The sequence below is a fragment of the Pelecanus crispus genome, chromosome 4 (assembly GCF_030463565.1).
Source record: "Pelecanus crispus isolate bPelCri1 chromosome 4, bPelCri1.pri, whole genome shotgun sequence".
Classification (NCBI taxonomy): domain Eukaryota; kingdom Metazoa; phylum Chordata; class Aves; order Pelecaniformes; family Pelecanidae; genus Pelecanus; species Pelecanus crispus.
In genome coordinates, this window is record NC_134646.1 from 70,903,772 (window position 1) to 70,930,237 (window position 26,466).

General features: G+C 45.3%; 1 protein-coding gene across 1 annotated transcript; it reads right to left on the minus strand.

Moving 5' to 3' along the window:
- Positions 1-9,371: 9,371 nt before the first annotated feature.
- LOC142593485 (inositol 1,4,5-trisphosphate receptor-interacting protein-like 1) lies at positions 9,372-10,361 on the minus strand. Its single transcript, XM_075709868.1, has one exon. It carries the CDS (start codon positions 10,359-10,361, stop codon positions 9,372-9,374), a length of 990 nt encoding a protein of 329 aa, XP_075565983.1.
- Between the last annotated feature and the right edge of the window lie 16,105 nt (positions 10,362-26,466).

The window sequence follows — 26,466 nt, forward strand, 5'->3', positions numbered from 1 at the left end:
TAATATTTTCAAAGGAGTATCCACAAAGACTCCTGCAGTCCAAGAGATCATCATTATTAAATAGCATATTTTGCACGTAATTCTATTGTTAGAATCATAGAGTGGTTTGGGCTGGAAGGGACCTTAAAGATCATGTAGGTCCAACCCTCTGTCATGGGCAGGGAAACCTTTCACTAGACCAGGTTGCTCAAAGCCTCACCCAGCCTGGCCTTGAACACTTCCACGGAGGGAGGCATCCCTGGACAACCTGTTCCAGGGTCTCACCACGCTCACAGTAAAGATTTTCTTCCTTATATCTAATCTAAATCTGCCCTAAAACTGTTACCCCTTGTCCTATCACTAGATTCCCTGATAAAGAGTCCCTCCCCATCTTTCCTGTAAGTCCCCTTTAAGTACTGGAAGCTGCTATAAATAAATTGTTCCTCTCCTTTAGGAAAGGAGAAATCTTTAGTAAATGGCAAAAGCTGAAGAGAAACCAGAGTTCACTTATGCCATTACTTCTGGATTGCTCTTACAGAGACAGTGGCAGCTTCTGATCCTTTAGACTGAACTGTTAAAAGCACAGATGCTGATACAAATAGTAATAGAAAAGACCATGTTGATCTTTATGTAGTATATTTATATAAATATCATGAAGAGTAGGAGCTTCACTGTGTCATCTAGCCCAAAGGCACTAGGTAGTGCACCTACACAGTGTGTTTCAGTTCACTGTCCTTCCTATAGGCTCTCATTTGATCCACATAAGTTGGTCTTTCCCATTTCTCCTTCCTTTCTCCATGTTTTCTTTTGAGTCTTAGTTTCTAATGCAAACAAAAGTTCAAAGTAAAATTCAGCCCAAACTGTTGAATTAGCTTTCTGGTCAGCAACAGCAAACACTGCCAAGCCCACCTCAGATGCTGGACCTCTCTGGGAAGACCCACGTAGTTCTTGCAGCTCATCTGTGAGCCTTCAGTTTTGCCATGGGATAACTGTGTGCAGAAAAGGACAGAAGGAGGAGAGAGGACATGATAAATTCTTCAATATGTAAAAGATTAAAACAGAAAAAGACATCAACTATTTCCTCTCCTTGTCCATGTGTGGCCATTAGCTTAATTATACTAAAAGTTATGAAAATATCTAGCTGTTAGTGCAGGGAAAGTCTGGAATAAACTACTGAGGAAACTGGTGGAAGCTTTCCTTGGGGAATTACTATGAAACAGAAATATCTCTCAGAGGTGATTCAGTTACATTTATCCTACTTCACTGCAAAGCAATAAACTGGACACTAGGAGGTCCCTCTCTGCTCTGCCTTGCCTTGAAATACGAATTGGCGTTGGTCATTGGCATGACCAGGCCATAGCTCCCAACCACATTGTATATGACTCTAATTGGTTCAACAATACCAAAAAACCACTTCTGTTCATATTTTTAAAGAGGCAGGCTTCAGAAATCTGTCAGTGAAATAAAGCCTGAAAGAGAGCATTCCATCTGGGCTAACCTTTTTTCCCGTATGTCAGTCCCTGTGAAATGTTTTATGTATGTATTCTTTGGAAATCATCTAGCAGAAACAGCTGTGTGTGCTGCCCACCTGCTAAAGCCTACAATCTAGTGTTATTTCAATTAGATTTGATTACAGGAAAAGTTTATGAAACAGCTATCAATGATTTCATGCCATCTGGCTTCCGCTTTTCTCCTGTTTAGAGAAACCCTGTGTTTACACTGATTGACCTTCTATATATACAAGCATGATTGAGTTTTATTATTCTTTTTATTTGTCTGATAGCAGTGTGCTTGGTGCTGTACAAACTTTCAATGGAAGAGAAGCTGTCAAAGATTTCAAGCTGTGAAGTTCAGCTCAGATACACACAAGGCTTTGGCTGAGAACACAGCAGAAGGGCAATTGTATTTTAAAAATCCTGGTTTCAGATAATTCAGATATAAAGTTCCCACTGAGGGCAAAACATACTTTATCTTGGTTTTAGCCATGTAAAAACTAAGTCCTTGAGCAAGACAGTACTCTGGTTCTCTTCCAGAGTCAGCAGAACAAGACAGAAACTTTATAAGGAGGAGTGGGTCCAGCCAAAGTCGTGTCTCAGGTGGGGTGGATTGCCTCTGGAGACACTACTTTTCCTCTGTTCATCATCATGGGAGCTTGGACACCCAGCCTAAGTTGGGCCTACCTTCTCAACTGCTGAAATCAGAGGAGATGAGTCATCCCTTGAATACTGGCCTCCTTGGCAACTTCGATTAAAAAAATAATAAAAATATTCTCTTTGGTTAAGAAATGCTCTCCCATGAGCTATTTTTGCTTTAGTAACATTGAGAAGTTTGCTCTCCTCTCAGGTGGAATATGAACATGAGTCTTTTAAAATGCTAACTTTATTTTTCCTTCTCCCTCCAAATTCTTGATGTTTCTGTTGTCTTTGAGGATTTGGTACATAAAAGTCAATCTGAAAATGGCTGTCTCACTGGCAGAAAAAATTCATCTCCTAGCTTTGACCTAAATTCAGTAGTGGTACGCTTTAACCCTGGTTTAGTTGAACCTGACTTTTCAAAAGAAAACTGAAAGGTTCATCCCTTTTGGACAAATCAGCTCTAGGAAATGACAGCTCAAACTCACACAACCATCTTGTGTGGTTGTCCCTCCTGAGAAGGACCAAATTTAAGTGCATGAATTGACTCTGGAATTAACACCATCTGCTCACATTGTGCTTGCCTAAGGTTTGCTTGTGCTGCTTGCCTCTTCCTTCCCAGAAGGACGACATTCTGTGTGGGACTTGCAGGTGGTCTGGGCATATGTTAGGTTGTCAAACTCAGTGGTCTGGAGGCATCCCTACTCTTTGGAAATACTATAACCTTTTGAAACTCTATAAAAAAAGAGAGGCTATACTTCCATTAGAGGATCCAGACCTCTTCTAAATTGACATTTCAGGGTTTATTTCATAGCGGTGTGCCTGCCTGGAATACTAGGTACCAACAGAAATTAGACTAAAAGAAATAGGATATAACTGTAAATGCTCTGGTGAACAGTATCTCCCTTTAATTTCTATAGTGTCCACTACAATGGAGATTTGTTCCCTGACTTTCATCATTTTGTGCAACTGTAGTGTAGGTGTCACAACACTGTTTCTATTTAAACAGGTGTGCAGGCATATGATGAAACTCCAGTGGAAATTAGTTGTTTAAACACCCTGCACACCTGGGCCCAGGTACTTGCAAGCTGAGATCCACTCTGTCTTATGTGCCCTGCTGTCTTTTAAGAACAGATTAAGAACCTCAGCTGTCTGTACACTTTCCTTGCTTTCACTCTGGCACCAAGTTTTCAAACGTTTTACTCGGAAAAGAAAAAACACACAGGCCAGCTGGAGTGGAAAGCAACACACTTACCACATTTTTAAAACAAATATTTGAAGAAAGTGAACAATTCTCTTCAAACCCAATGAAAGTGGGGGGAAAGGCAAACATATTTGCTTTTGCAGATTTCCTTATGAATTATTTACTACTTTACTAAAACAACTTATGCTAATAATATTGTAATAAGCAGTGCAGCTCTGACTCATGTTCAGCTGAAGAGTATGTGAAGAGAGCTCAGGAAACTTTGCTGTATTCTCCCATAACTCTCTGGAATACAAATGGTATAATTAGTCCAGTACTGCTGAATATATATGAATGTAGACAGATATAGAGCACAGCTTCTACACACTTACAAGCACATGTTTAAAGAGCAGGTAAACACTGATGTCGTGGTTTAACTCCAGGCAGCAACCAAGCCCCACACAGCCGCTCACTCGCCCTCCCCCCCGGTGGGATGGGGAGAGAATTGGAAGGGCAAAAGTAAGAAAACTTGTGGGTTGAGATAAGAACAGTTTAATAATTGAAATAAAATATAATAATAATGATAATGATAATGATAATGATAATAATAATAATAATAATAATAATAAGTGAAAAGGAAAACAAAAAGAGGAACAAAACCCAGGAAAAACAAATGATGCAACTGCTCACCACCCACCGACCGATACCCAGCCCGTCCCTCAGCAGCGATCGCTGCCCCCCAGCCAACTCCCCCCAGTTTATAGACTGAGCATGACACCATATGGTACAGAATAGCCCTTTGGTCAGTTTGGGTCAGCTGTCTCATTTGTGCCCCCTCCCAGCTTCTTGTGCACCTGGCAGAGCATGGGAAGCTGAAAAGTCCTTGACTAGTGTAAACACTACTTAGCAACAACTAAAACATCAGTGTGTTATCAGCATTATTCTCACACTAAATCCAAAACACAGCACTATGCCAGCTCCTAGGAAGAAAATTGACTCTATCCCAGCTGAAAAAAAAGGACAACCAATTTCACTGTTATTCACCTATATTTTTATTATTGATTTGCATGACTGGAGCACCTACTAGCTAGACTAAACTGTAATCAGTGCCACCAGTAAAAGACCACATCTGCAAACACGTTTAAATTTAAAAGTGCTGAGCCCTACTCTGGAAGACTCAAGATCTGCCTGAATCCAGCTTTGTTTTTTTTTTAAACACATGAGGAACTGAGGCATGGGTACATGCGTGCTAACACCATGGATAGACGGGAGCATTTACAATTTCATTCTTTATGGGAATAGCACTCTCGTCTTACTGCAATGAACTGCAAGATTTTTTGTTTACATATGTAAGAACATTGAGGCACCTAAATCTGGGAAATTTCAAACCAGGAAATTAGGAAGCTGAAGGACTTTGGGTATCTGAACCTCAGTGATTTATTCAAAGCTATTTCATGAGGCTGTGAAAGAGCCAGGTCTTGACCCAGATTTTGTAAGTCCCAGCTCAGAACTTTGCCCCAGGATGAATCCTCTTGTAATCGACAGTGCACTTTGAAACTAACTGCTCAGTGTCTAATTATCACCAGATCAATTCCTTTAGGTTCAGAAATATAAAAAAACAAATGCTATTTAAGTTCTGAAACTGCTAAGATTTACACATGTGCTTAATGCTAATCCTCTGGGCTCAGTGGGACAGATCACATGTTTAAAGTAAGGAACATGCATAAGTCTTCACAGGAGTGGGGCTTAATTGTAAAAATTTAAAATCTCTATAATAACTACCTGCTCTCCAGCTTGATGAATGCAACCTCATGGAAAAAAGGAAGACACACACACCCCCCCAGAACAGAAAACAACAACCCTGATGACAAGCTAATACAAAGAATCTGAAAGAACTGGGTTATTACCATGAAAAGAAAATCAGCAATACAATTGGCAATTTAAGGAGCAGAAACTGTCATTAAATAAATACATGTGCAAACCAGAGGCTAGTATTATTGACAAAAATAGACCTGCAGAATATGGAAGTGATTAAGCTATTTCATTTGAAAACCTTTTCATACTTTGGGCGCATCTGATCTTAGATGCACAGTGTAAATAAGCAGTATTTGTCATATATATATATATGCCCCATATATATATATATATATTCTGTGTCTGCATGCAGAATAAACTCAAAGTGTAGGGAAGTGGATAAGAATCAGTGAAATTAATCTCGGACCATTATCTGCAAAAAAACCAAGGCAAAACTTTTGTTACAAAACCTCAAACCATTATGGTTTTGTTAGAGACATAAAAATAATCTCAGATTTGTCAGGAGATGAAAAATGGTTCATGATATGTCTTGAATAAATGAAGGTGTATTTAAAATTCTCCATTGAACACATGTATATCTTTATTTTTCTGCATGGTTTCAGAGTGATAACGAAATAACATTTTGTGGCTTGACACTTTCATCTGTGTTTCACCATAGGAGGTTTTTGTAACTCTGGATAGATATTCGGCTGGTGTAAATTTTATTCCAGCTGACAATCTGGTCCTGATTTTCACTGGTTTTATATTAGCCAAACGAATAACAAAACTGTGAAGAAATATGTTCATTAAATTAACATGGTATTCAAAATATATTGCTGAAGAAGAATTGTTTCAAAATAGATGCTGGATTATGCATACAGGAGAGGATTTACATTGTCCTATTGCATCTCTTCCCTATCTTGGTACATTAGACATACAAAAATTTAAGAAGATGTGGAGAAATAGAAGAACTTGAGGAGTACAGAGCATCTGGATGGAAGCTGAGAGTAAAATCTACATGCATCACAGCATTGCTAACCTCCAGAATATCACTTGTTTCTACCCAAATATATTGCAGTCCTCAGAAACTACTACTGTCCTTTCTGTTGCCCCCTTGTGTTAACGATGCACAAAACAGAAAAGAAGAGAAAAGAAGAGAAAAGAAGAAAAGAAAAGAAAAGAAAAGAAAAGAAAAGAAAAGAAAAGAAAAGAAAAGAAAAGAAAAGAAAAGAAAAGAAAAGAAAAGAAAAGAAAAGAAAAGAAAAGAAAAGAAAAGAAAAGAAAAGAAAAGAAAAGAAAAGAAAAGAAAAGAAAAGAAAAGAAAAAAGAAAAGAAAAGAAAGGGGAAGGAAAGGGGAAGGAAAGTGGAGGAAAGGGGAGGGAAGGGGAGGGAAGGGAAAGGGAAAGGGAAAGGGAAAGGGAAAGGGAAAGGGGAAGGGGAAGGGGAAGGGGAAGGGGAAGGGGAAGGGGAAGGGGAAGGGGAAGGGGAAGGGGAAGGAGAAAGGAAGAAAAGCAAAAATATTTTCAGTTGGAAGTCCATTATTCTTTAAGTGCCTTTCAATAGTACCCAGTATAATCTTCATAATTTCTCCAGGAACTGAGGTCAGACTAACAGGTCTGTAGTTTCCTGTGTCTTCCCTCATGCCCTTCTTGTAAATTGGAGTAACATTGGCTAGCTTCCAGTCAGCAGGGACCTCCCCAGACTCCCAAGACCTTTGGTAAATGATTGAGATGGGTCCTGCTGTAGCATCTGCTAGCTCCTTCAGCAGTCTGGGATAAATCCCTGCAGGCCCCCTGGACTTGTGAACATTCAGCTGATACAGCTGGTCCTTTACAAATTCAGTGTCTACAAATGGAAAGTCACTGTTCCCACACTCATGGTCCTCCAGTTCAGGGGACTGGGCAGCCCAGGATCTGTCAGTATTGTTAAAGACTGATGCAAAAGAAGCATTGAATGCCTCCACTTTTTCTTCATTCCTATTAGTCAAGTGACCATCTTCAACAAGTACTGGTCCAGCGTTTTCTTTAGATTGCCTCTTGCCCTGAACATACTTAAAAGCCCTTCTTGTTATCTGACACAACACTGGCCAGTTTCAACTTTAACTGACCTTTGACCTTTCATGTCTTATCCCTGCATATACAAACCACAGCTCCGTACTCTTTCTGCAAAGCCTGACCTTGCTTCCAGAGATCATACAATTTCTTTTTCCTCTTGAGCTCCTTGAGGAATTCCCTGTTCAGCCAAGCTGGTCTTCTGCCCCGCTTGCTTGACTTCCAACGCAATGGGATTGCCTGCCCCTGTGCTTCTAAAAGGTCGTTCTTAAAACCTGACCAGCACTCGAGGACTCCTGTCATGCTTTAACTCCAGCCAGCAACTAAACACCACGCAGCCGCTCTCTCACTCCCCCTGCCCCAGTGGGATGGGGGAGAGAATCAGAAGAGTAAGAGTGAGAAAACTCCTGGGTTGAGATAAGAACACTTTAATAACTGAAATCAAATAAAGTAAAATAGTAATAATAATAACAGCAATATAATAATAACAGTAGTAATAATATATACAAAGCAAGTGATGCACAATGCAATTGCTCACCACCCACTGACCAATACCCAGCCAGTTCCCTAAGCAGCGCTCGCTGCCCCCCCCGCCAACCCCCCCCCCCCCGAGTTTATATACTGAGCATGACACCATATGGTATGGAATAGCCCTTTGGCCAGTTTGGGTCAGTTGGCCTGGCTGTGCCCCCTCCCAGTTTCTTGTGCACCTGGCAGAGCATGAGAGCATGGGAAGCTGAGAAGTCCTTGACTAGCATAAGCAGTACTTAGCAACAACTAAAACATCAGTGTGTTATCAGCATTATTGTCATACTGAATCCAAAACACAGCACTATGCCAGCTCCTAGGAAGAAAATTAACTCTATCCCGGCTGAAAACAGGACAACTCCTAAGCCCTCAAAAGCAGATTCACAAAGTACTCTGCTCAATAGCTCCCTGAATAGCTTGAAGTTTGCTCTCCTGAAGCCCAGGCTAGCAACTCTGCTGACCTTTTTTCTCATGACACTGACAATTTTAAACTCAGTCATTTCATGTTCACTGTGGCCAACACAGACACCTACCCTCACATCTCCCACAAGTCCTTCTTTATTCACTAATAGCAAGTCTAGGAGGGCATCTTTCCTAGTTGGCTCACTGAGTACCTGTGACAAGAAGTTATCTCCTACAAACCTCAAGAACTTCCAAGACCAGCTCATCCCAGCAATATGATATTCCCAGCTGATGTCTGGGAAGTTGAAATCTCCCATAAGGACAAGGGTTACTGATCCAGAAATTTCTCCTGATTGCCAGTAGAATAACTCATCAGTCCTTGCATTCTGGCTGGGCGATCAGTAGTAGACACCCACTACAATATCTCCTTTCTGTTTCATCCCCCTAATCCTCACCCAGAGGCTCTCAGCCACATCATTACTACCTCTAAGGGCTGCAATATCAAACCTCTCCCTTGCACCTCCACCTTGCCTGCCCTGCCTATTCTCCTGAACAGCCTGTAGCCCTCCATCCCAGCACTCCAGTCGTGGGACTCATTCCGCCAAGGCTGAGCACCCTCAGAGCCAGGATGTGCTTTCTTGTATTCAGATAGAATTTCATGTTTTTTTCATTGGTGCCCATTGGTTCTTGTCCTGTCAGTTGTCACTGCCAAGAAAGGTCTGGCTCCCTTGCCCTCGTTCCCTCCCATCCGGTATACACACACAGAGGCATCTTCCCCTTCAAAAAGAGCAGAAAGCTGGAAAAGAAAGGAAAAAGGGGTCAGGGAAAGCATTCTGGTTTGGTACCACCTACTTACCTCAAAATGCTGCCCTGCTTCTTCCACATCTGCACAGGTAGCAACCTGCTACCTCCCCACATTCCCCAACAAAGTGTTGCACAAACACTCACAGTCAGAGGGCTGGTTAAAACAAGCTAATTTATTGTCATCTTTGCATTGCATAAAGGTCACAGAGGGGATGAACTCTTTCCAACAGGATGGGTGGTCCCATGGTCCCATCCTGTTACAGCTGATACCCAGTGTCCAAAATTGTCCCCTGGGCCCCACCAGTGTGAAAGCAGGTCCTTAAAGACACAGGTGTGGGTGAAAAAGCCCATGACCACCAGGATATGGGTGCAGAGGTGCAGACCTCCAAGGTGGAAGTTGTCCTGCCGGGTGTGCCTCGCCGTGAGTCTGAGACGCGGCATCTCGACAACAGCGCAGCTCTCCGGCCATGGTGTGCTGCTGGCAAAGCTGGCCTCTGCCTACGCAAGGCTCAGGCAGGTGCCTGAGCTGCTCTGCTGCACTGCAAAAACCATCTCAGTGGAGATGTTCATCCTGGAGGTGGTTGTCAGCTGGAACCTGCAGGACTGGGAGGAGGGCAGCACCATTAGCTGGCAGTGGTGCGACTGAGGCAAAAGCAGCCAGGCTGATCTCACCAACAGCTGGACCCAGCAGGCGATTTTCTGGACATCTAAGTATGAGCACGTGCAGAGGGTGCGTAGGAGGCGTGAGCACTGATCCCTTGGCAGCTTGTCGTCGGGGTGGTGGAGAAAGCACAAAATATCCCCCGCCAGCAGCTGCTCGCTCGAGCACATGCACTCCAGCACCACGTGGATGCTGGAGTGCCTTGCTGGCAGCTGCCCCGTGGTGTCCAGGTCCAGGCTGAAAGAGTGCCCGGGGGGTGGCTGCAGGAACACGAGCAGGCGGTAGGTGATGCTGTTCTCGTGGACGCTCCAGGCTTCATAGCTGCTGTCCATCCCAATGGCTGGGTGCAGCTGCGGCATGAAAGTCCTCTTGCAAAGCACTTGGCAGACACCAAGGAGGTCACCCACCAGCTCCTTCAGCACCTTGCACGTGTTGGGCAGGCCCTGCATTGCCAACGGGGTGGACACAGCCAAAGACCTGACACCATTGTGTGCACCATTGAGGTCGTCTTCCTCCTCATCATCATCTTCCTTGCTGCAGCTGTCAGAGGCAAGCTTACTTTTCATGGCTCGCCAGCAGAGCTGAGCAGCCAGGAGCAGGGCTGCTGTAGTGGTCCAAACCAGCAAGTGCTGCAACACAGAAAGGAGCGTGGCTTCTGCCACGCCCCTGCTTCCCTCAATCTCCTGCAGCAGCCGAGTCATCTCCTGACGCAGATACTCCTCACGCTGCTGCATCCGCTCGGCCGTGGCCACATCTATGTGGTGATCGTGCTTCAGCCCGTGCTGGATGGCCAGCACAGCCAGGATGAGGGTGATTGCTGCAAACATGGCCTGGAGGAGGTGGGAGAAAAGGGGGCTCAGCAGGGCTGGGTGGGAGGGAGCACGGGGCTGGGTGAGCGGGGCAGGAGCCGCCTGGAGCTGGGGGCCGGCAGGGGATGGGCTCAGGGAGGTGGGAGGGAGCAAGGGCAGGGTTTGTGAGCACTGCACGGATGGGAGCCACGGGCTGTCCCAGGAAAGCGTTTGGGCACTGGTGTCGACCTGGCTGGAGACAGCGTGGGGCCCATCCTGCCCAAGCTGCCCTGATGGCTAGCCCCTGGCTGGGCTGAGCCTGGTGAAAGGGCAAGGGACACCCGAATAGAGTCTGCCAAGGCCCCATCCGTGCCACCCAGCAGCATCCCATGGAGCCAGGGGCACCCGGCACGTCCCCAAAGCCTCTCTGTGCACCCGCTGCCACTGGGAGCCCCGAGCACCTCTGCCCCCAGCCCCGAGGGCGGTACCGTGCCCTGCCCTGAGGGGCTCGTCTCTCGCTGTGGGTTAGAAACCCCCTGGCCATCCGTCCCGTCCCCATCCAGACCAGCCTTCCCCCTGCGTGCTGCACTCACCGATGGCCCAAGTCGAACAGCAGTGGGGCTGCCTGGGGATGTCCCTGGGGACAGCTCCCATTGTGACCTGTCCCCTGTGCTGTCACAGCCACCAGAGCAGCATCACCCAGCTGGCAAGCCCCAGCCTTTGTCCCCACCGCCCAGCTCAGCAGCTCCTGGACATCACACCAAGTACAAACCTGCTCAGCAGAAGCAAACTCCCAGGGGCAATCTTGACAAAGCAGGCAGACACCCCCCAAAACCGTAATTGAAATGAAAACGGGGACTGTGGGTGGATGTCCCTTGTCTTACATAGAGAGGTGCAAAGTTTTCCGGGCCAGGTGGTCTGACCCTGAGTTGTCTTGAGAAGAAGAGCTATGAGCCCTTGGGCAGAGGCAAAACTCCTCCCTCTTCTCCTCTTGGATTCCTTCTGCTGGGGCAGGACTTAGCCCTGCAAATGCTGACCATTGAGGCAAATGCAAATCGTGTCTCTGGTGCAAGTGGAAAAGATCCTGTGTCTCCTATCTCCGGCTACCAGCTTACCCCCTGCAAGGGCAAGCATCAGGGCTGGAGAGGCCACGCCGGGGCCCATGTATCTCCACTCCCCTGAGGTTTCCCCAGTTCAGGAGAGCCCCCTATACACCACGCTGGAGCGCTCCCCTGGGATCGTGCCTCCCAGAACCGTGGCCTGTAGTGCATGAGTGCATGCCTTGAGACCCAGACACCTCAAAAGCTTGCTTTGGCCTTGCTGCGTACATGCCAAGACTGACACGGGTGCCGTGTTTCTGTCAGTCCAGCATGCACAGAACCGTACATCCGATGCGCGTCCTGTCCAAAGCCGCGTGGAGGCAAAAAGAGGGAGGAGATGTCAGTAAGTAGGAGCAAGCCCTGAAGTCCCTTTCTGTGCTGAGTCTCTCTTGTCGAGGTGGTGGGGACCTGAGGTCCCAAGTGGAGGGAGCATAGGCTCATAGAATCACATAGGCTGGAAAAGACATTTAAGATGTCCAACAGTAAACCTAACACTGCCAGTCCACCACTAAACCATGTCCCTAAGTGCCACATCCACACGTCTTTTAAATATTTCCAGGGATGGTGACTCACCCACTTCCCTGGGCAGCCTGTTCCAGTGCTTGATAACCCTTTCCGTGAAGAAATTTTTCCTAATATCCAATCTAAATCTCCCCTGGCGCAACTTGAGGCGGTTTCATCTTGTCCTATCACTTGTTACTTGGGAAAAGAGACCAATGCCCACCTTGCTACAGCCTCCTCTCAGGTAGTTGTAGAGAGTGATAAGGTCTCCCCTCAGCCTCCTTTTCCCCAGATGAAACAACACCAGTTCCCTCAGCCATTCCTCATAAGACTTGTGCTCTAGACCTTTCACCAGCTTCATTGCTCTTCTTTGGATGTGCTCCAGCACCTCAATGTCTTTCTTGTTGTGAGGGGCCCAAAACTGGACACAGCATTTGAAGTGTGGTCTCGCCGGTGCCCAGTCTGGGGGATGATCACCTCCCTGCTCCTGCTGGCCACACCATGCCTGATACAAGCCAGGATGCTGTTGGCCTTCTTGGCCACCTGGGCACACTGCCAGCTCATATTCAGCCGGCTGTCGACCAACACCCCCAGGTCCTTTTCAGCCAGGCAGCTTTCCAGCCACTCTTCCCAAGCCTGTAGTGTTGCATGGGGTCGTTGTGAGCCAAGTGCAGGACCCGGCACTTAGCCTTGTTGAACCTCATACAATTGGCCTCAGCCCATCAATCCAGCCTGTCCAGATTCCTCTGTAGCACTTTTCCACCCTCAAGCAGATCAACAGTCCTGCCCAGCTTGGTGTCGTCTGCAAACTTACTGAGGGTGCACTCGATTGCCTCGTCCAGATCGTTGATAAAGATATTAAACAGAACTGGCTCCAAAACTGAGCCCTGGGGAACGCCACTTGCTGCTGGCTGCCAACTGGATTTAACTCCATTCACCACAACCCTTTGGGCCTGGCCACCCAGCAAAGAGTATGCCCGTCCAAGCCATGAGCAGCCAGTTTCTCCAGGAGAATGAAGTGGGAAATGGTGTCAAAGGCTTTACTAAAGTCTAGGTAGACAACATTCACAGCCTTTCCCCTACCCGCTAAGTGCATCACCTTGTCATAGGAGGAGATCAGGTTAGTCAAGCAGGACTTGCCTTTCATAAACCTGTGCTGACCAGGCCTGATGACCTGGTTGTCCTATACGTGCCATGTGACGGCACTCAAGATGATCTGCTCCATAGCATTCTCCAGCACTGAGGACATACTGACAGGCCTGTAGTTCCCCGGATCCTCCTTCTGGCCCTTCTTGTATGTGGGTGTCACATTTGCTAACCTCCAGTCAACTGGGAGCCCCCCTGGTTAGCCAGGACTGCTGAAAAAGGGTTGAAAGTGGCTTGCTGAGCACTTCCGCCAGCTCCCTCAGTCCCCTTGGGTGGATCCCATCTGGCCCCACAGATTTGTGTGTGTCTAAGCAGTGTAGCAGGTTGCTAACCATTTCCCCTTGGATTACGGGGGCTTCATTCTGCTCTCCATCCCTGTCTTCCAGCTCAGGGGGCTGGGTACCCTGAGAACAACTGGTCTTACTATTAAAGACTGAGGCAAAGAAGGCATTAAGTACCTCAGCCTTTGCCTCATCCTCTGTCACTATGTTTCCCCCCACATCCAATAAAGATGAAGATTCTCCTTAGCCCTCCTCTTGTCATTCATGTATTTACAGAAACATTTTTTTTGTTGTCTTTTACTGCAGTAGCCAGATTAAGTTCTAGCTGGGCTTTGGTCCTTCTAATTTTCTCCCTGCATAACCTCACGACATCTTTGTAGTCCTCCCGAGTTGCCTGCCCTTTCTTCCAAAGATCATAAACTCTCTTTTATTTCCTGAGTTCCAGCCAAAGCTCTCTGTTCAGCCAGGCCTGTCTTCTTCCCCACCAGCTTGTCTTTTGGCTCACAGGGAAGGCTTGCTCCTGTGCCTTTAAGATTTCCATCTTGAAGAATGTCCGGCCTTCCTGGACCCCTCTGCCCTTCAGGACTGCCTCCGAAAGGACTCTGTCAACCAGGCCCCTAAGCATGCCAAAGTCTGCCCTCCCGAAGTCCAAGGTGGCAGTTCTGTTAACCCCACTCCTTACTTCTCCGAGAACTGAAAACTCTTCTCATTTCATGACCGCTGTACCCAAGACAGCCTCAAACCACCATATCACCCACAAGTCCTTCTCTGTTCACAAACAACAGGTCCAGCAGAATGCCTTCCCTAGCTGGCTCACTCACCAATTGTGTCAGGAAGCTATCTTCCGCAAACTCCAGGAACCTCCTAGACATATCTTTGCTCTGTCTGCCTGTGACTGTATGCAGGCCACCCAAAGGAATTCAAAGTGTGCACATGTGAGAGAAAGTGACGTGGCCCGTTGATGGTTTACTACTGCTCTGCCACCCTGTGAGGAGGATCAGGTCCCTTGGTGCTGGCCTTTGTGCTTGTAAACATGAGGGTGCTCTTGGTGCCTTCCTGACAGTCCAGTCTAAACCTCCCATGGCGCAGCTTTGGACCATTCCCACGCATCCTATCACTGGATGCCAGGGAGAAGAGATTAGCACCTCCCTCTCCACTTCCCCTCCTCAGGAAGCTGTACAGAGCAATGAGGCCACCCCTCAGCCTCCTTTCCTCCAAACTAGAGAAGCCCAAAGTCTCCTGCTCCTCATGGGACATTCCTTCCAGCCCTTTCACCAGCTTTGTCACCCTCCTCTGCATGTATTCAAGTACCCAAATATCCTTCTTAAACTGTGGGGCCCAGGACTGCACACAATTTGTTGCCCATGCTGCATGCATTGTTGTAGATGCACTTCAGTTGGGCTGTTGATCATTCCACCTTTTTGCAGGGAGAAGCCCTAATTCCTGTGTGACCATCCTCAGGCACTTCCATGGTTTCTAACACATCCATAACCCTTGCATCTTTGCTGCTGCATGGATCTGCATCCACTACCTCCATTGAGATGGCAGACCAAAGGACCTCACTAGCACACTGTCCCTCAAACATTGGCATGCCACGCCCAGGCTTATCTCTAATGAGGCTGGTTTTATTCCTTTCCCTCTTTGAATCTAGTTTAAAGCTCTTTCAATGAGCCCTGCTAACTCCTGTGCAAAGATTATTTTCCCCCTTTGATACAGATGTACCCTGTATGCCACCAGCAGGCCTGGTGTCATGTAAACTGTCCCATGATCAAAAAAACCCAAATTCTGCTGGTGACACCAGGCTCAGAGCCAGGTGTTGATCTGCTAGCTCTTCCTGCATCTTCCCTCATCATTCCCTGCAACTGGAAGGACAGAGGAGAGCACTGCTTGTGCTCCTGATCCCTTAACCAGTCATCCCAAGGCCCTGAAGTCATTCTTGATTACCCTCAGGCTACTTGTTGCAACTTCATCACTGCGTACCTGAAAAATCAATAATGGATAGTAATCTGAGGGCTGTACCAGGGTAGGAAGCTTTCTCCTCATATCTTTAACCCTGGCCCCAGGGAGGCAGTGGACTTCCTTAAGAAGTGGGTCTGGTCTGCATCTTGGGCCTTCTGTTCCCCTTGGGAGAGAGTCTCTTATGACAATGACCCTTCTTTTTTTCTTTATGGAAGCAGTTTTGACGCAGGGCGTAGGCCGACTTAACCTTGGCAACACCTCCAAACTAGATGAACCATTGTCGTTGTTCGGTTCCACTCGCAGAACCTCGCACCTATTACACAAGGGCAGCTGGGAAGGTGGGGCAGTCGCAGAGGAGACGCGCCTGCTGCGCCGGCCAGGAACTTGTCGCCATTACCCCTTAAGTCCCTGTGTTCAGCCAGGCAGAGAGAGCACAGGGAATCCTCCGTATCGTGCATCCTGCCTGCCTGCTGGGCCTGTCTCAGGGACGGCAGGGTGCGGTTCCATAGTGTCTCTCTCTCGCACTCCCTGACACTCCTCAACCTACCCACCTCCTCCCGCGGCTCTGTCGCTAAGCTCAGGAGTCAGTCTACCTGGGCACACCTCCCCCAGGTGTGCTCACCGCTGCCCTCCCGTACTGGCATAGCAGCAGGGTGCAGTCTGCAGCCCAGCACCTGGCTGGCAGCGTGTTCCCACCCGAGCTCTGCCTGGGAAGCTGCGCCAGTGGTGGTGGGTGCAGAGCTTAGGGAGGCCATGGCTTTCTGCTGGGTGGATACCATTGCTCCCCAGTCGAGCTGGCAGAGCTCCGGCGCCCTTCCTGGGCGTCCTTCCTGGGCACCCTTCCCGCATGCCCTGCCGTGCGAACTGCGGCGCACGCTGGTCGCTAGCACCCCCTAAGGGCTTCTTTTATACAGGGGGGAGCCTTGGCCACCCCTGCTCCTGGTCCCGGTCCCGTCCCGCTGTGGTGGGAGCTGCGGGCTCCCAATGGCTCTCTTGGCTCCCCCTGATGCTCCCCCGGTTCGCGAACCCCCCCGTGCACCACGCTAAAGTGCTCTGGACCGATTGTGCCAGCCCTGGAGCTGCTCGCCTCAGCCACTGAGGTGCAAAAGATGCAACATGCCGAGTCCCACGCAAACCCTGCCCAAAAACCCGTGGGGAATACAGGGTCTTCTTGCACCTCAGCCGTTCTTACTTGCAGACTCTGCAGGGCCCCTGTCCTTGCCCTTCGCAAGACCAAGGATGCTCTTGGTATGTGAGGAAGGGCACTGGGGGGTGAAGGTGCCTGTGAGAAAGCTGCCAGTTTTTGATGTGTTTTTAGGAGCATTTCTAGGATTACAATTCAGGAATGAGATTATTAGATTGCACATTAATTCCCAGCTGAGTCACACACATCCTATTCAAATTTGATGCCAAGTGCTATCAGCTGAGCCTACATGAAGTCAGTCACTCCATGTGGAGGTCTGCTGTCCATGTGCTGGCCATGTCCAGCTCTGTCCTTGTTGCTCACCATCCTCCTGGGCTCCAGGTTTTCTGCTGAAGGAAACTGTGCATGGGCATAGACGTAGCCACAACAAGCTCCAGAAGCCTCTTGATGGCAACTGGGACACCTTCCCTCCAGCAGACATCTGCATGCGTCTGTCACCAAGACTTCAGCATGTGCTGGGGAGCACCCTCGCCCTGACTGCATTGGTATCAGAGACAGTTGCAGGTACTTGGACAGTAAGGTCTGGCAGGAGTGCACCTAGAGTGTAAATACAGGAGTTAGCATGGTCATTGACGGTTTCATGTGACTTTGCAGAATGCTAGCCCAAATACCCAGCTTTCAGATTGCTCTGGAAATAATAGACACTCTTAGGCAAGTTTCACACAGGCACTTTCAGAGTGCACAGGGAAACTCCAGAAAAACATGTGAAGGAGTAGGCTCATTTGTCTGCTAAATAATCAGTGGTTTAGAACTTTGAAGAGTATTTTTCCTTTCTCTTTGAGTAATGCCATTTTCTGTTACAGAAACTAACTATAGATCTGGCACTGTGTTATTAGATTGTGTCAATGAATTAATCTCTTTTATCATGGTGAACATCAAGAAATCAACAATGTCTTTGCTATAAATAACATTATTATATGTATATGCATATATTTATAGTAGTCTCTTCATCTCCTGATGCATAAGATGTATATTCATCTTATACCACATTTTAGATCCAATTTCTGCCATCATTTAGGGCTATGGAGGTACACAGGTTTGTAATCAACCTTTGTTAAATTTTGAAACCCAACATTCAAAAAATTTTGCCACATGGACTATTGGGTTTTTTTTTTTATTTACATTATGCCCATATGTAAAAATCTCTAGCTTGCATTAGATTTGACTACCGGATTCAAGTCCTGGCTGTTGTTAAAAAATGGCTCTGAGCTTTAGACTGCAGTCCTAGTATGTCAAGTCATGCCATTCAGAAGTAATAAGTAATCGGTTGAGGTCCCAAGCAAGAGTGAACCCTATTCTGATCATGAGCAAATTTAGGATGCTTAAAAGTGCATAGTGAGCTTTATAACATTCTTGTGCAGACAGATAGCGCTTACAAGGAGATTTAGCTAAGTGTTTGTTCAGGTGAGTAAAGACAATTTTTCTTGGCTTCCTACATGTATCCCAAACTCCTTTAGGAACAGACTGGGTCACATGTACAACTGAGGGGACAAAATGAATCTATCTTTACCAGAAACAGCTTCCCATCTTCTGATACTGGCCCTCCTGAAAAGCTTGCTCAGTGGGACATGAGAAACCAGGGCTGAGAAGGCATTACGCTCTCTCCCTTACCTGGCACAGCTCTAACAAGCCATAGTATCCAGATTTTCAGGTTATTCCCACAGTAAATTCTCTGGAGCTTTTATCATCTTTGGAAATATTTTTCTCATGATTTTCATGAAAGAGGGTTCCCAAAGGTTTTCACAGAACAGGAGATAATGGGTTTGCAACTCAATTCTTACATGGGGTGTAAGATGGTTGAATACTTGGAGAAACTGTATTGCTCATTGCATCTTCTCATCGAGACCTTTTCCAGAAATGAGTTAAGCAACCAAATCGCAAAACAAATCCAGGCCAGAGTGTTTCAAACTGTTCCTCAACTTCCAAGACAAGCAAAAATCCTTCCTCTTTATATCTCTGCTACAGGTTTTCTTTTAAAACATGCCTCTAAGTATTTGGTGGTTCGAAGGAACTGAAGAACTTTGCACAGCATTTGGAATCACTCCTCCTAATATCTAAAGCACTTCTTCTGTTAAAAGTAAGTAAGATTGTCCTTTGATGAAAATACCAAATGACAGGTCATTCTGCCTTAAATCTGAGCTGAAAAAATCAATTAACAATGAGAACAGATAATGCTAAGATATATATTGCAACAAGAGGACCAGCAGAGAGAGGGCAATTTAGAATGATAGCTACATCAAGCACAGCAGAGTTGATTAAAAATTTAGCAGTTCTGCTGATGAATGTCCTAGTTCAGATTTGGAAAACATCTATGAACTTAATTTTCCACTGATTAAATAATCATTTTATAAACCGTGTATAATTCATGTAATGTTAACTCAATGATCTTGTGAAATATGACTGCAGCTAAACAGTTAACACGTGCCCAGCGAAATAGGACTTGCAACAGACCATTAGCATGAGCAGGACAGGGTAACAACTCCTTATCTCAACTGCCCAATTCCTTCCCATTTTCCACCGTCACTGAACATAGTGAAGGTAGTCCTTCAGGACCAGATCACCACTGCAAGCATTTCCAGACAAGGGTCCTTAAAGGTGGGTGCCTGAATCCAAGGTTCAGTATCTTCATACAAAACCTGCACTTGAGAGATGCTCAACAGCAATTGATCTCAGTTAAATCCTCAAGAAGTAAGGGATAATCATCATTGATTTCAAAGAAAATGAGTGCCCTCCAAAGTGAAAAAACATGATAACCCAAGTTACTCTTCATTGACTTCATGCCAGGTGGCCATGGTGGGGAATTATAGTATGCTGTGGCAAACAGCTCAGTTTTGCTGAAAAAAAAATTGCCACTGAAGTACAGGCATAGAATTACCCACACTTCTTAGAGTGGTAAGGGTGATGTCTTTGTTAAAATGTAGAGCACCAAAATTATGTATCAAAAAGTAGTTGTAGAGATAGTCAGGCAAGACAGATTGTCAATAGTAGGGATAGAGCAAGTTTTGACTTCCATCTGTCTTGATGAGAAAACTCAATGGAACTTAGCAGGAAAGTGTGAAATCACATATACTGGAAATTAGGAAACAATTGTTAATTGTTAGAAAAATAAGATTCTGGAAAGGTCTCCTAATCACTGTAGTAGAGTCTAAAACAGAGCTCAGTAGGACTACAAGATATTTGAAAAGTCATGGCAGTCAGGTGAAGTCCCTGGTGACTGGAAGAAGGGGAATGTTGTGCCCATTTTTAAAAAGGGAAGAAAGGAGGACCCTGGGAACTACCGACCTGTCAGCCTCACCTCTGTGCCTGGGAAGATCATTGAACAGATCCTCCGAGAAGCTATGCTCAAGCACATGGAAGACAGGAAGGTGATTTGAGACAGCCAGCACGGCTTCACCAAGGGCAAGTCCTGCCTGACCAACCTAGTGGCTTTCTATGAAGGAGTGACTGCATCAGTGGACAAGGGAAAAGCAATGGATGTCATGTATTTGGACTTCTGTAAAGTGTTCAACACAGTCCCCCACAACATCCTTCTCTCTAAATTGGAGAGATATGGATTTCATGGGTGGACTGTTCGGTGGATAAGGAATTGGTGGGCTGGTCGCATCAAGAGGGGTAGTGGTCAACGGCTCGACATCCAAATGGAGACTGGTGACAAGTGGAGTCCCTCAGGGGTCCGTACTGGGACCTGTGCTGTTTAATATCTTCATCAATGACATAGACAGTGGGATTGAGTGCACCCTCAGCAAGTTTGCAGACAGCACCAAGCTGAGTGGTGTGGTTGACATGCCAGAAGAACGAGATGTCATCCAAAGGGACCTGGTCAGGCTGGAGAGGGGGACCTGTATGAACCTCATGAGGTTCAACAAGACCAAGTGCAAGGTCCTGCACCTGGGACAGGGCAACCCCCAATATCAATACAGGCTGGGAGATGAAGGGATTGAGAGCAGCCCTGTGGAGAAGGACTTGGGGGTACTGGTGGATGAAAAGCTGGGCATGAGCCAACATTCATAGAATCATAGAGTTGTTCAGGTTGGAAAAGACCTTTAAGATCATCCAGTCCAACCATTAACCTACACTACCAAGTCTACTCTAAGCCAATCAAGGGTAGACTAGACTAAACCATGTCTCCAAGTGCCACATCTACCCGTTTTTTGAACACTTCCAGGGATGGTGACTCCACCACCTCTCTGGGCAGCCTGTTCCAATACTTGACTACCCTTTCCGTGAAGAAATTTTTCCTAATATCCAACCTAAACCTCCCCTGGCACAGCTTGAGCCCATAAATAATGTGCGCTTGCAGCCAAGAAAGCCAACCATACCCTGGGCTGCATCAAAAGAAGCGTGGCCAGCAGGTCGAGGGAGGTGATTCTGCCTCTGTACTCTGCTCTGGTGAGACCCCACCTGGGGTACTGTGTCCAGCTCTGGGGCCCTCAGCACAAGAAGGACACGGACCTGTTGGAGTGAGTCCAGAGGAGGGCCACCAAAATGATCCGAGGGCTGGAGCACCTCTCCTACAAGGCCAGGCTGAGAGAGTTGGGGTTGTTCAGCCTGGAGAAGAAAAGGCTGTGGGGAGACCTTATTGCGGCCTTCCAGTACTTAAAGGGGGCCCATAGGAAAGATGGGGGCAATCTTTTTAGCAAGGCCTGTTGTGACAGGACAAGGAATAATGGATTTAAACTAAAGAAGAATAGATTTAGACTAGATATAAGGAATAAATTTTTTACAATGAGGGTAGTGAAGCACTGGAACAGGTTGCCCAGAGAGGTAGTGGAGGCCCCATCCCTGGCAACATTCAAGGTCAGGTTGGATGGGGCTCTGAGCAACCTGATCTGGTTAAAGCTGTCCCTGCTCACTGCAGGGGGGTTGAGCTATATGACTTCTAAAGGTCCCTTCCAACCCAAAGCATTCTGTGATTCTATGATTCTATGATAAGTGATATGATGCGGGATGATATGGTGAGGAGTTGGACTCAGAGACCTAGGACATAGTTTTCACCCAGTGTGAGGAGATGTACAACTAACTTATGTTGGTTTTAAATCAACAAGAGAAAAGCAAAGGGAGAAGAAGTTGTACTTCCCACATCATATCAGCAAAGATCTTGAAAGGCCAGAATAAATGTATTTCATTTTCGTATTTTAGGATCTCTCTAGAAAAAACAAAACCTTAAGAATATCAGTAGAAGAAAGAACACTTAAAAATCTTGCATGATTTCAAGTGTTCCTACATGTGATTTTTGCAGTTCTTCTCCATTCAAGCCTTGTCTTCTTTATACTACAACTGCTATGGAGCAATCTAGCCTATTTTGAAGAAAACGGAAGAAATTAATAACCCAATTATAACTTTTCCAAGTGTTCTCAGTGTAAATCCAAATAAAACCCAACAAAGCTGGGCTGGCTCACAGCTTTGAAACGTGCTTGAGATTTGCTGTAAATATTGAAATCACATTTGCCTTGCAGTTTTGCCCGGGTTTCATTATGAGGTGTTAGTTTCACTGATGCCTCAAGGACTGTGAACTCAGATTAAAACTAGTGAGAACTTTGACACACACATTTGCAAAAGATCCTTAGTGCAGCATAGCACAGCTTTGGCTCTGCCTCACACCTCTGAGCAGCCGCTCTGGGTTCCAGAATTTGGAGGCACTAAAGTAGCCAGAAACACATTAAAAAAAAAAAGGAAAATGTACGTGTACTACAATTAAACTTCTCCAGGGGATGCTGCAGTTGCTCGTATGTGGGACTTCTCATTGCCAAGACTTCCAGCAGCCCCTTTCCTGTTTTCTTCACCTCCAATCCATGCCAAAATATCTTATTTTTGCTCATCCCATAGCAGATTCCATGGGTAATTTCTGTACTTGTCTTGCTCTGAAGGTTTTTAAAAGCTTGGAGGAAAAGCATACTGACTGAGAGGTTGTTCTTGGCTGAGGCCCACAGTAGCAAAGCTGTGGACCCACATAACAGGGCTCCACCCTCATAAGTTTAAAGCTCAGTCTAAAATCTGCCAGGCACCCAAAGATAAAGCACTAGCCGGCATTTAAAGCATGTCAGAATTGCGTGCAAATAGCTAAATATAGTGAAATATTGTTGTGTGTGACAGGACAAGTGAGCCATGCTCGTGTTGCTCAGGCTGAGCCCCCGCGCAGCGGCTGTGTGCCTTATCCGTGACCCCTGGGGACCTGCCGGTCTGCAGAGCTGGGTTCCCAACTACTCCCTTTGTTGCTTGACTTTAAGGCATATACTGGCTGATAACGGTTTATCCTCCGTTCACTCTTCCTTCTTGATAACGCACGTCTCCTGCTTGTGTGATTTAGATCCTGCCCCATGTCCAGAGATGAGAAGTGAAAGTGGTTTCTTTCCCCCTGAAGGTGAGAGGAAATGTTTAGATTGCAGATGTTCCTTTGCCCGGCTGGGCCCCCGCTTTCAAAATCACCTTTTTACTCGTGGAGGAAGCAACACGGTCTCGGTTAAATGCTATGATGCTTGTTCTGTCACCGGGTGACATCATGTTGCCATGGCAATGCTTGGCAGCGTTTCATAGAGGATTTCTGCATTTCAGATAATGGAATTTAAAAGGGCTTTGGTCTGAACTTTTCAGGGTCATTTCGAAACAGAAGATCCTGTCCATTTTTCTGTTCTAATGAAAGGGAGGGGAACCCAAATCTGAAACAGGGCGGTAGCAGGCAAGCCAGGGATAGCTCATGTAAAATTGAGAGGAATTGACCTTTAAGGTGCACTAGGTATCCCCTCCACCCAGTTATTTCTTTACTTAAGCCTGAGCTGTTCTGATGTTGGACTTTTCACTCATAGGCATATGCACTAAAGCACACACATCCTTTCACAAATTAATAGCTATCATCTGTCATGTAAAATGGTGTTTCAAATTTACATCACTGGCTTTTACCAAGAGGTTTCCTCATCACTAGCTGTCATTCTCAGGAGGATCAGGAAGTACTCTGAAAAATCAATGGCTTCCTTTGAATAATGGGAACATCTGCTTTTGAAAGTGATGTAATTTCATCAGATCAACTTTTTAATACACACTGTTTGTTCTCTGTTAGATGGCTAAAATTTATTTAAGGAAAAATTACAGTGTGTGAAACTCATGAATTAAAATAATTATAATCAGAAAAGTCAAGCTGAAGTTTATCAATTTCAGCACAATGTCATGGTATCATGGGAATTTTGTTTACTTCTATTAGGCAATAGAAAATCTGTGTGTTTTCAATACTCAGATAATTCCTACATTATTGATCATACATGCATGTTCCGGTTTTGAGAACAAAGGAAAAAATATTCAGTGTACTTCTAAGTCAAACAGAACATAACAGATTCTTATAAAAATTACTTTCATAGGAACTACCTCCTAAGTTCTCCAGCTTTTGTTTCAACAGAACCTTCAAGCAGAAAGCATGCGGGAGAATTATAGATCTATAGATCCGGTGAGCATGCAAAAGAAAATACATAATAAGCAATAATGAAGTTAATTGCCAGATTTCTTGCCTTTGGGTAACTGCAGTTTAGCTGTTTCTCATTTTTGCTAACTCTTAGGAAAACAAGGGAGACTTCAACAATATTCTAACTATTTCCAAAGTTTTCACTGGTTTGGGCAAGTATTTGTCAGAGCAATTTGCATGAAATGGCACTAAATATGTTTTATCTGCCACAAATAAGTATCAAGCAATCATTTTAATGAATAAGCACACCCAATGATACACAAGCATTACTGTCAATTCTTCTATATTTATTAAATAATTGTACATTTCCCCATACATTATTGCACTGAAGTGTGTGATTCTTCCCAGTCTCAGAGCACGTCTTGAACATTATTTCAAAATTGCAAGTAAACATGGGAAAACTACAAGGCATTTGCACATTAACTTATAGTAGTTATAGTTTAAATAACCCCATTAATGTGCGATATTATGAAGTTTATTACATAGAGCCATGATGAGCGTAACGAGTGAGCAAATGAGAATACTGCAGAATAAATAACACTCCTTTGCTTACAAACATACCCATAAGTTACAATAATAAAGTGTTTAAAGTGACAACCCATGAAGAAGCATGGTTCAGCTGGCTACACTAAACTTTCCTTCCTAGGCAATAAAAGAAGCTACAATAAATTTTTTATGTGTAAAGTTAATTTTTCATTATACCAACTAACACAAATGCAATCAAAATGTCAGCAAAGGTTTTGGTTTGATTTAGCCCATTACTTTAAAAGATGTTACTCATCTCAAAGGTGGTTTTTGACACTCTTAATGTGTTTTTGAAAAATGCTTTATTGTTTACAGCTAAGACATCCTGAAAGTTTCCACCTTTGTAAATCAAGAGGGGAGAAGCAGGGGCAAGTGGAGTTTTATAGGTTTGTTTTACCATACACAGCCTTAGGGTCAAATGTCATTGAAACCTGCTTTGATTGCTTTCAAAAATGCATCTTTTAGTGGTGAGAAGAGGACGGCAACAGTTTGCTCTTGGGCCAGTGCTGTCTTTCTCTGGTGGTTTTTCCCAGATGACAAGTACCATTGAAGACAGTAAAATTCACCACGGGAACAAGTGAGCAGGATTTGTCCCATAGCAAAAATAAACTTCCGCATTGCATTTGAATGCAATGTACAAGTTCAGGATAAGCTTTGTTACTCAGGTTCCACCTGTCACAAGCATATGACATGCAGAAAGCCCGGGCAGAGCCCAGCCACTCCACAGCCACCAGTGACTTCTCAGAAACTGGACTTAGAACCTCCGTCCTTACACAGTGCTGCACGACTTGAGTCTGTGTAGGGTTAAGCATATGAATAAAATAGTGAACAGTTAATCATGAACAGTTAATCCTGCACAATTTGTGTTTCCATCCTACAAGATTTCAGGATGAAATATTGGGATCCAGGCTGCTTGAAGTTGGAAATTTTATTTCTCAAAAAAATTCTAGCATTTTAATAAAGTATTATTTGCTCTGAAGTGAAATGTGAAGTTAAATTTTTCACTTTTCTGATGGATTAATACTCTCTATGGAAAAAAAATGTATTTGCGAGTATCAAAATTACCTAATTGCATTTTTTTTTTCTTTCAGTGTAGTCAAAATCCTTTGTTTCAGTAGGGTGTTTTTGACCTTGGCTCACTTACAGCAGGTACAGAACTCTGCTGCCGCTATGGTATCATTTCAGCATTGTACTGTGTTATATCACATAGGGGTTTGCGAGGGAGGGACTAGGAAAACATTAATTGCTATCTCCTGCTCCCCAGCTGTTGTGCAGCACTACGGATTCTCTGCAGCTTTCTAATGCAGACCAACACCAGATCAATTAAAAGTACAAGCAAAAAAGGCTGAATTGTGGTGTCTGTAGCACACCAGCTGGTGTGAGGATAAAGCAGTTCGGTACGATCTATTGGAGATACACACATGCTGGGCTTTAAGCCATGGTCATTATTTGCCTTGTCCTGGGAAGAAAGTCTTCCTTATAAATTTGTTAAGGATGATTAAAGAAAAAAGCAAACTGGAGGAAAAAAGCAACCTGGCCTAAAAAAACAAGCAACGATGTTCCATTTTTTCAAAGACTATATATTGGTATGATAGTGGTCACTATCAGAGACAGAAACATGGTATTGCTAAACTGCTCGTTTGCCCTGACACTGTCATTCTTTACTTCCGTAAATTAGAAACTTGGGAGTCCCACTGTACAATTAGGATGGGATTCATCTCACCCGATTTCAGCCATCTAAATGTTAGGAATTAATCTAAGTGCTTGTCTAGGTCACCTCCATAGTCAGCAGACAGAAACAGGCACCTTCAGAGGGACATTCATCCCACCTGCCATAAAAAACCATCCCAAACTACTTCGGGCTAGATGTTTGGTTTTTGGATTAAAGTCAGTGTCCTGGTTTTGGTAAGGTGAATTCTACCCTCGGTCACTTAAGGAAACCAGCTAGTCTGGGAGTCCTGAGTTTCTGAAGCTTCTT

What these genes read in the sequence shown, in the direction of transcription:
- LOC142593485 (XM_075709868.1), bottom strand. Translation starts at nt 10,361, where the DNA reads ATGTTTGCAGCAATCACCCTCATCCTGGCTGTGCTGGCCATCCAGCAC.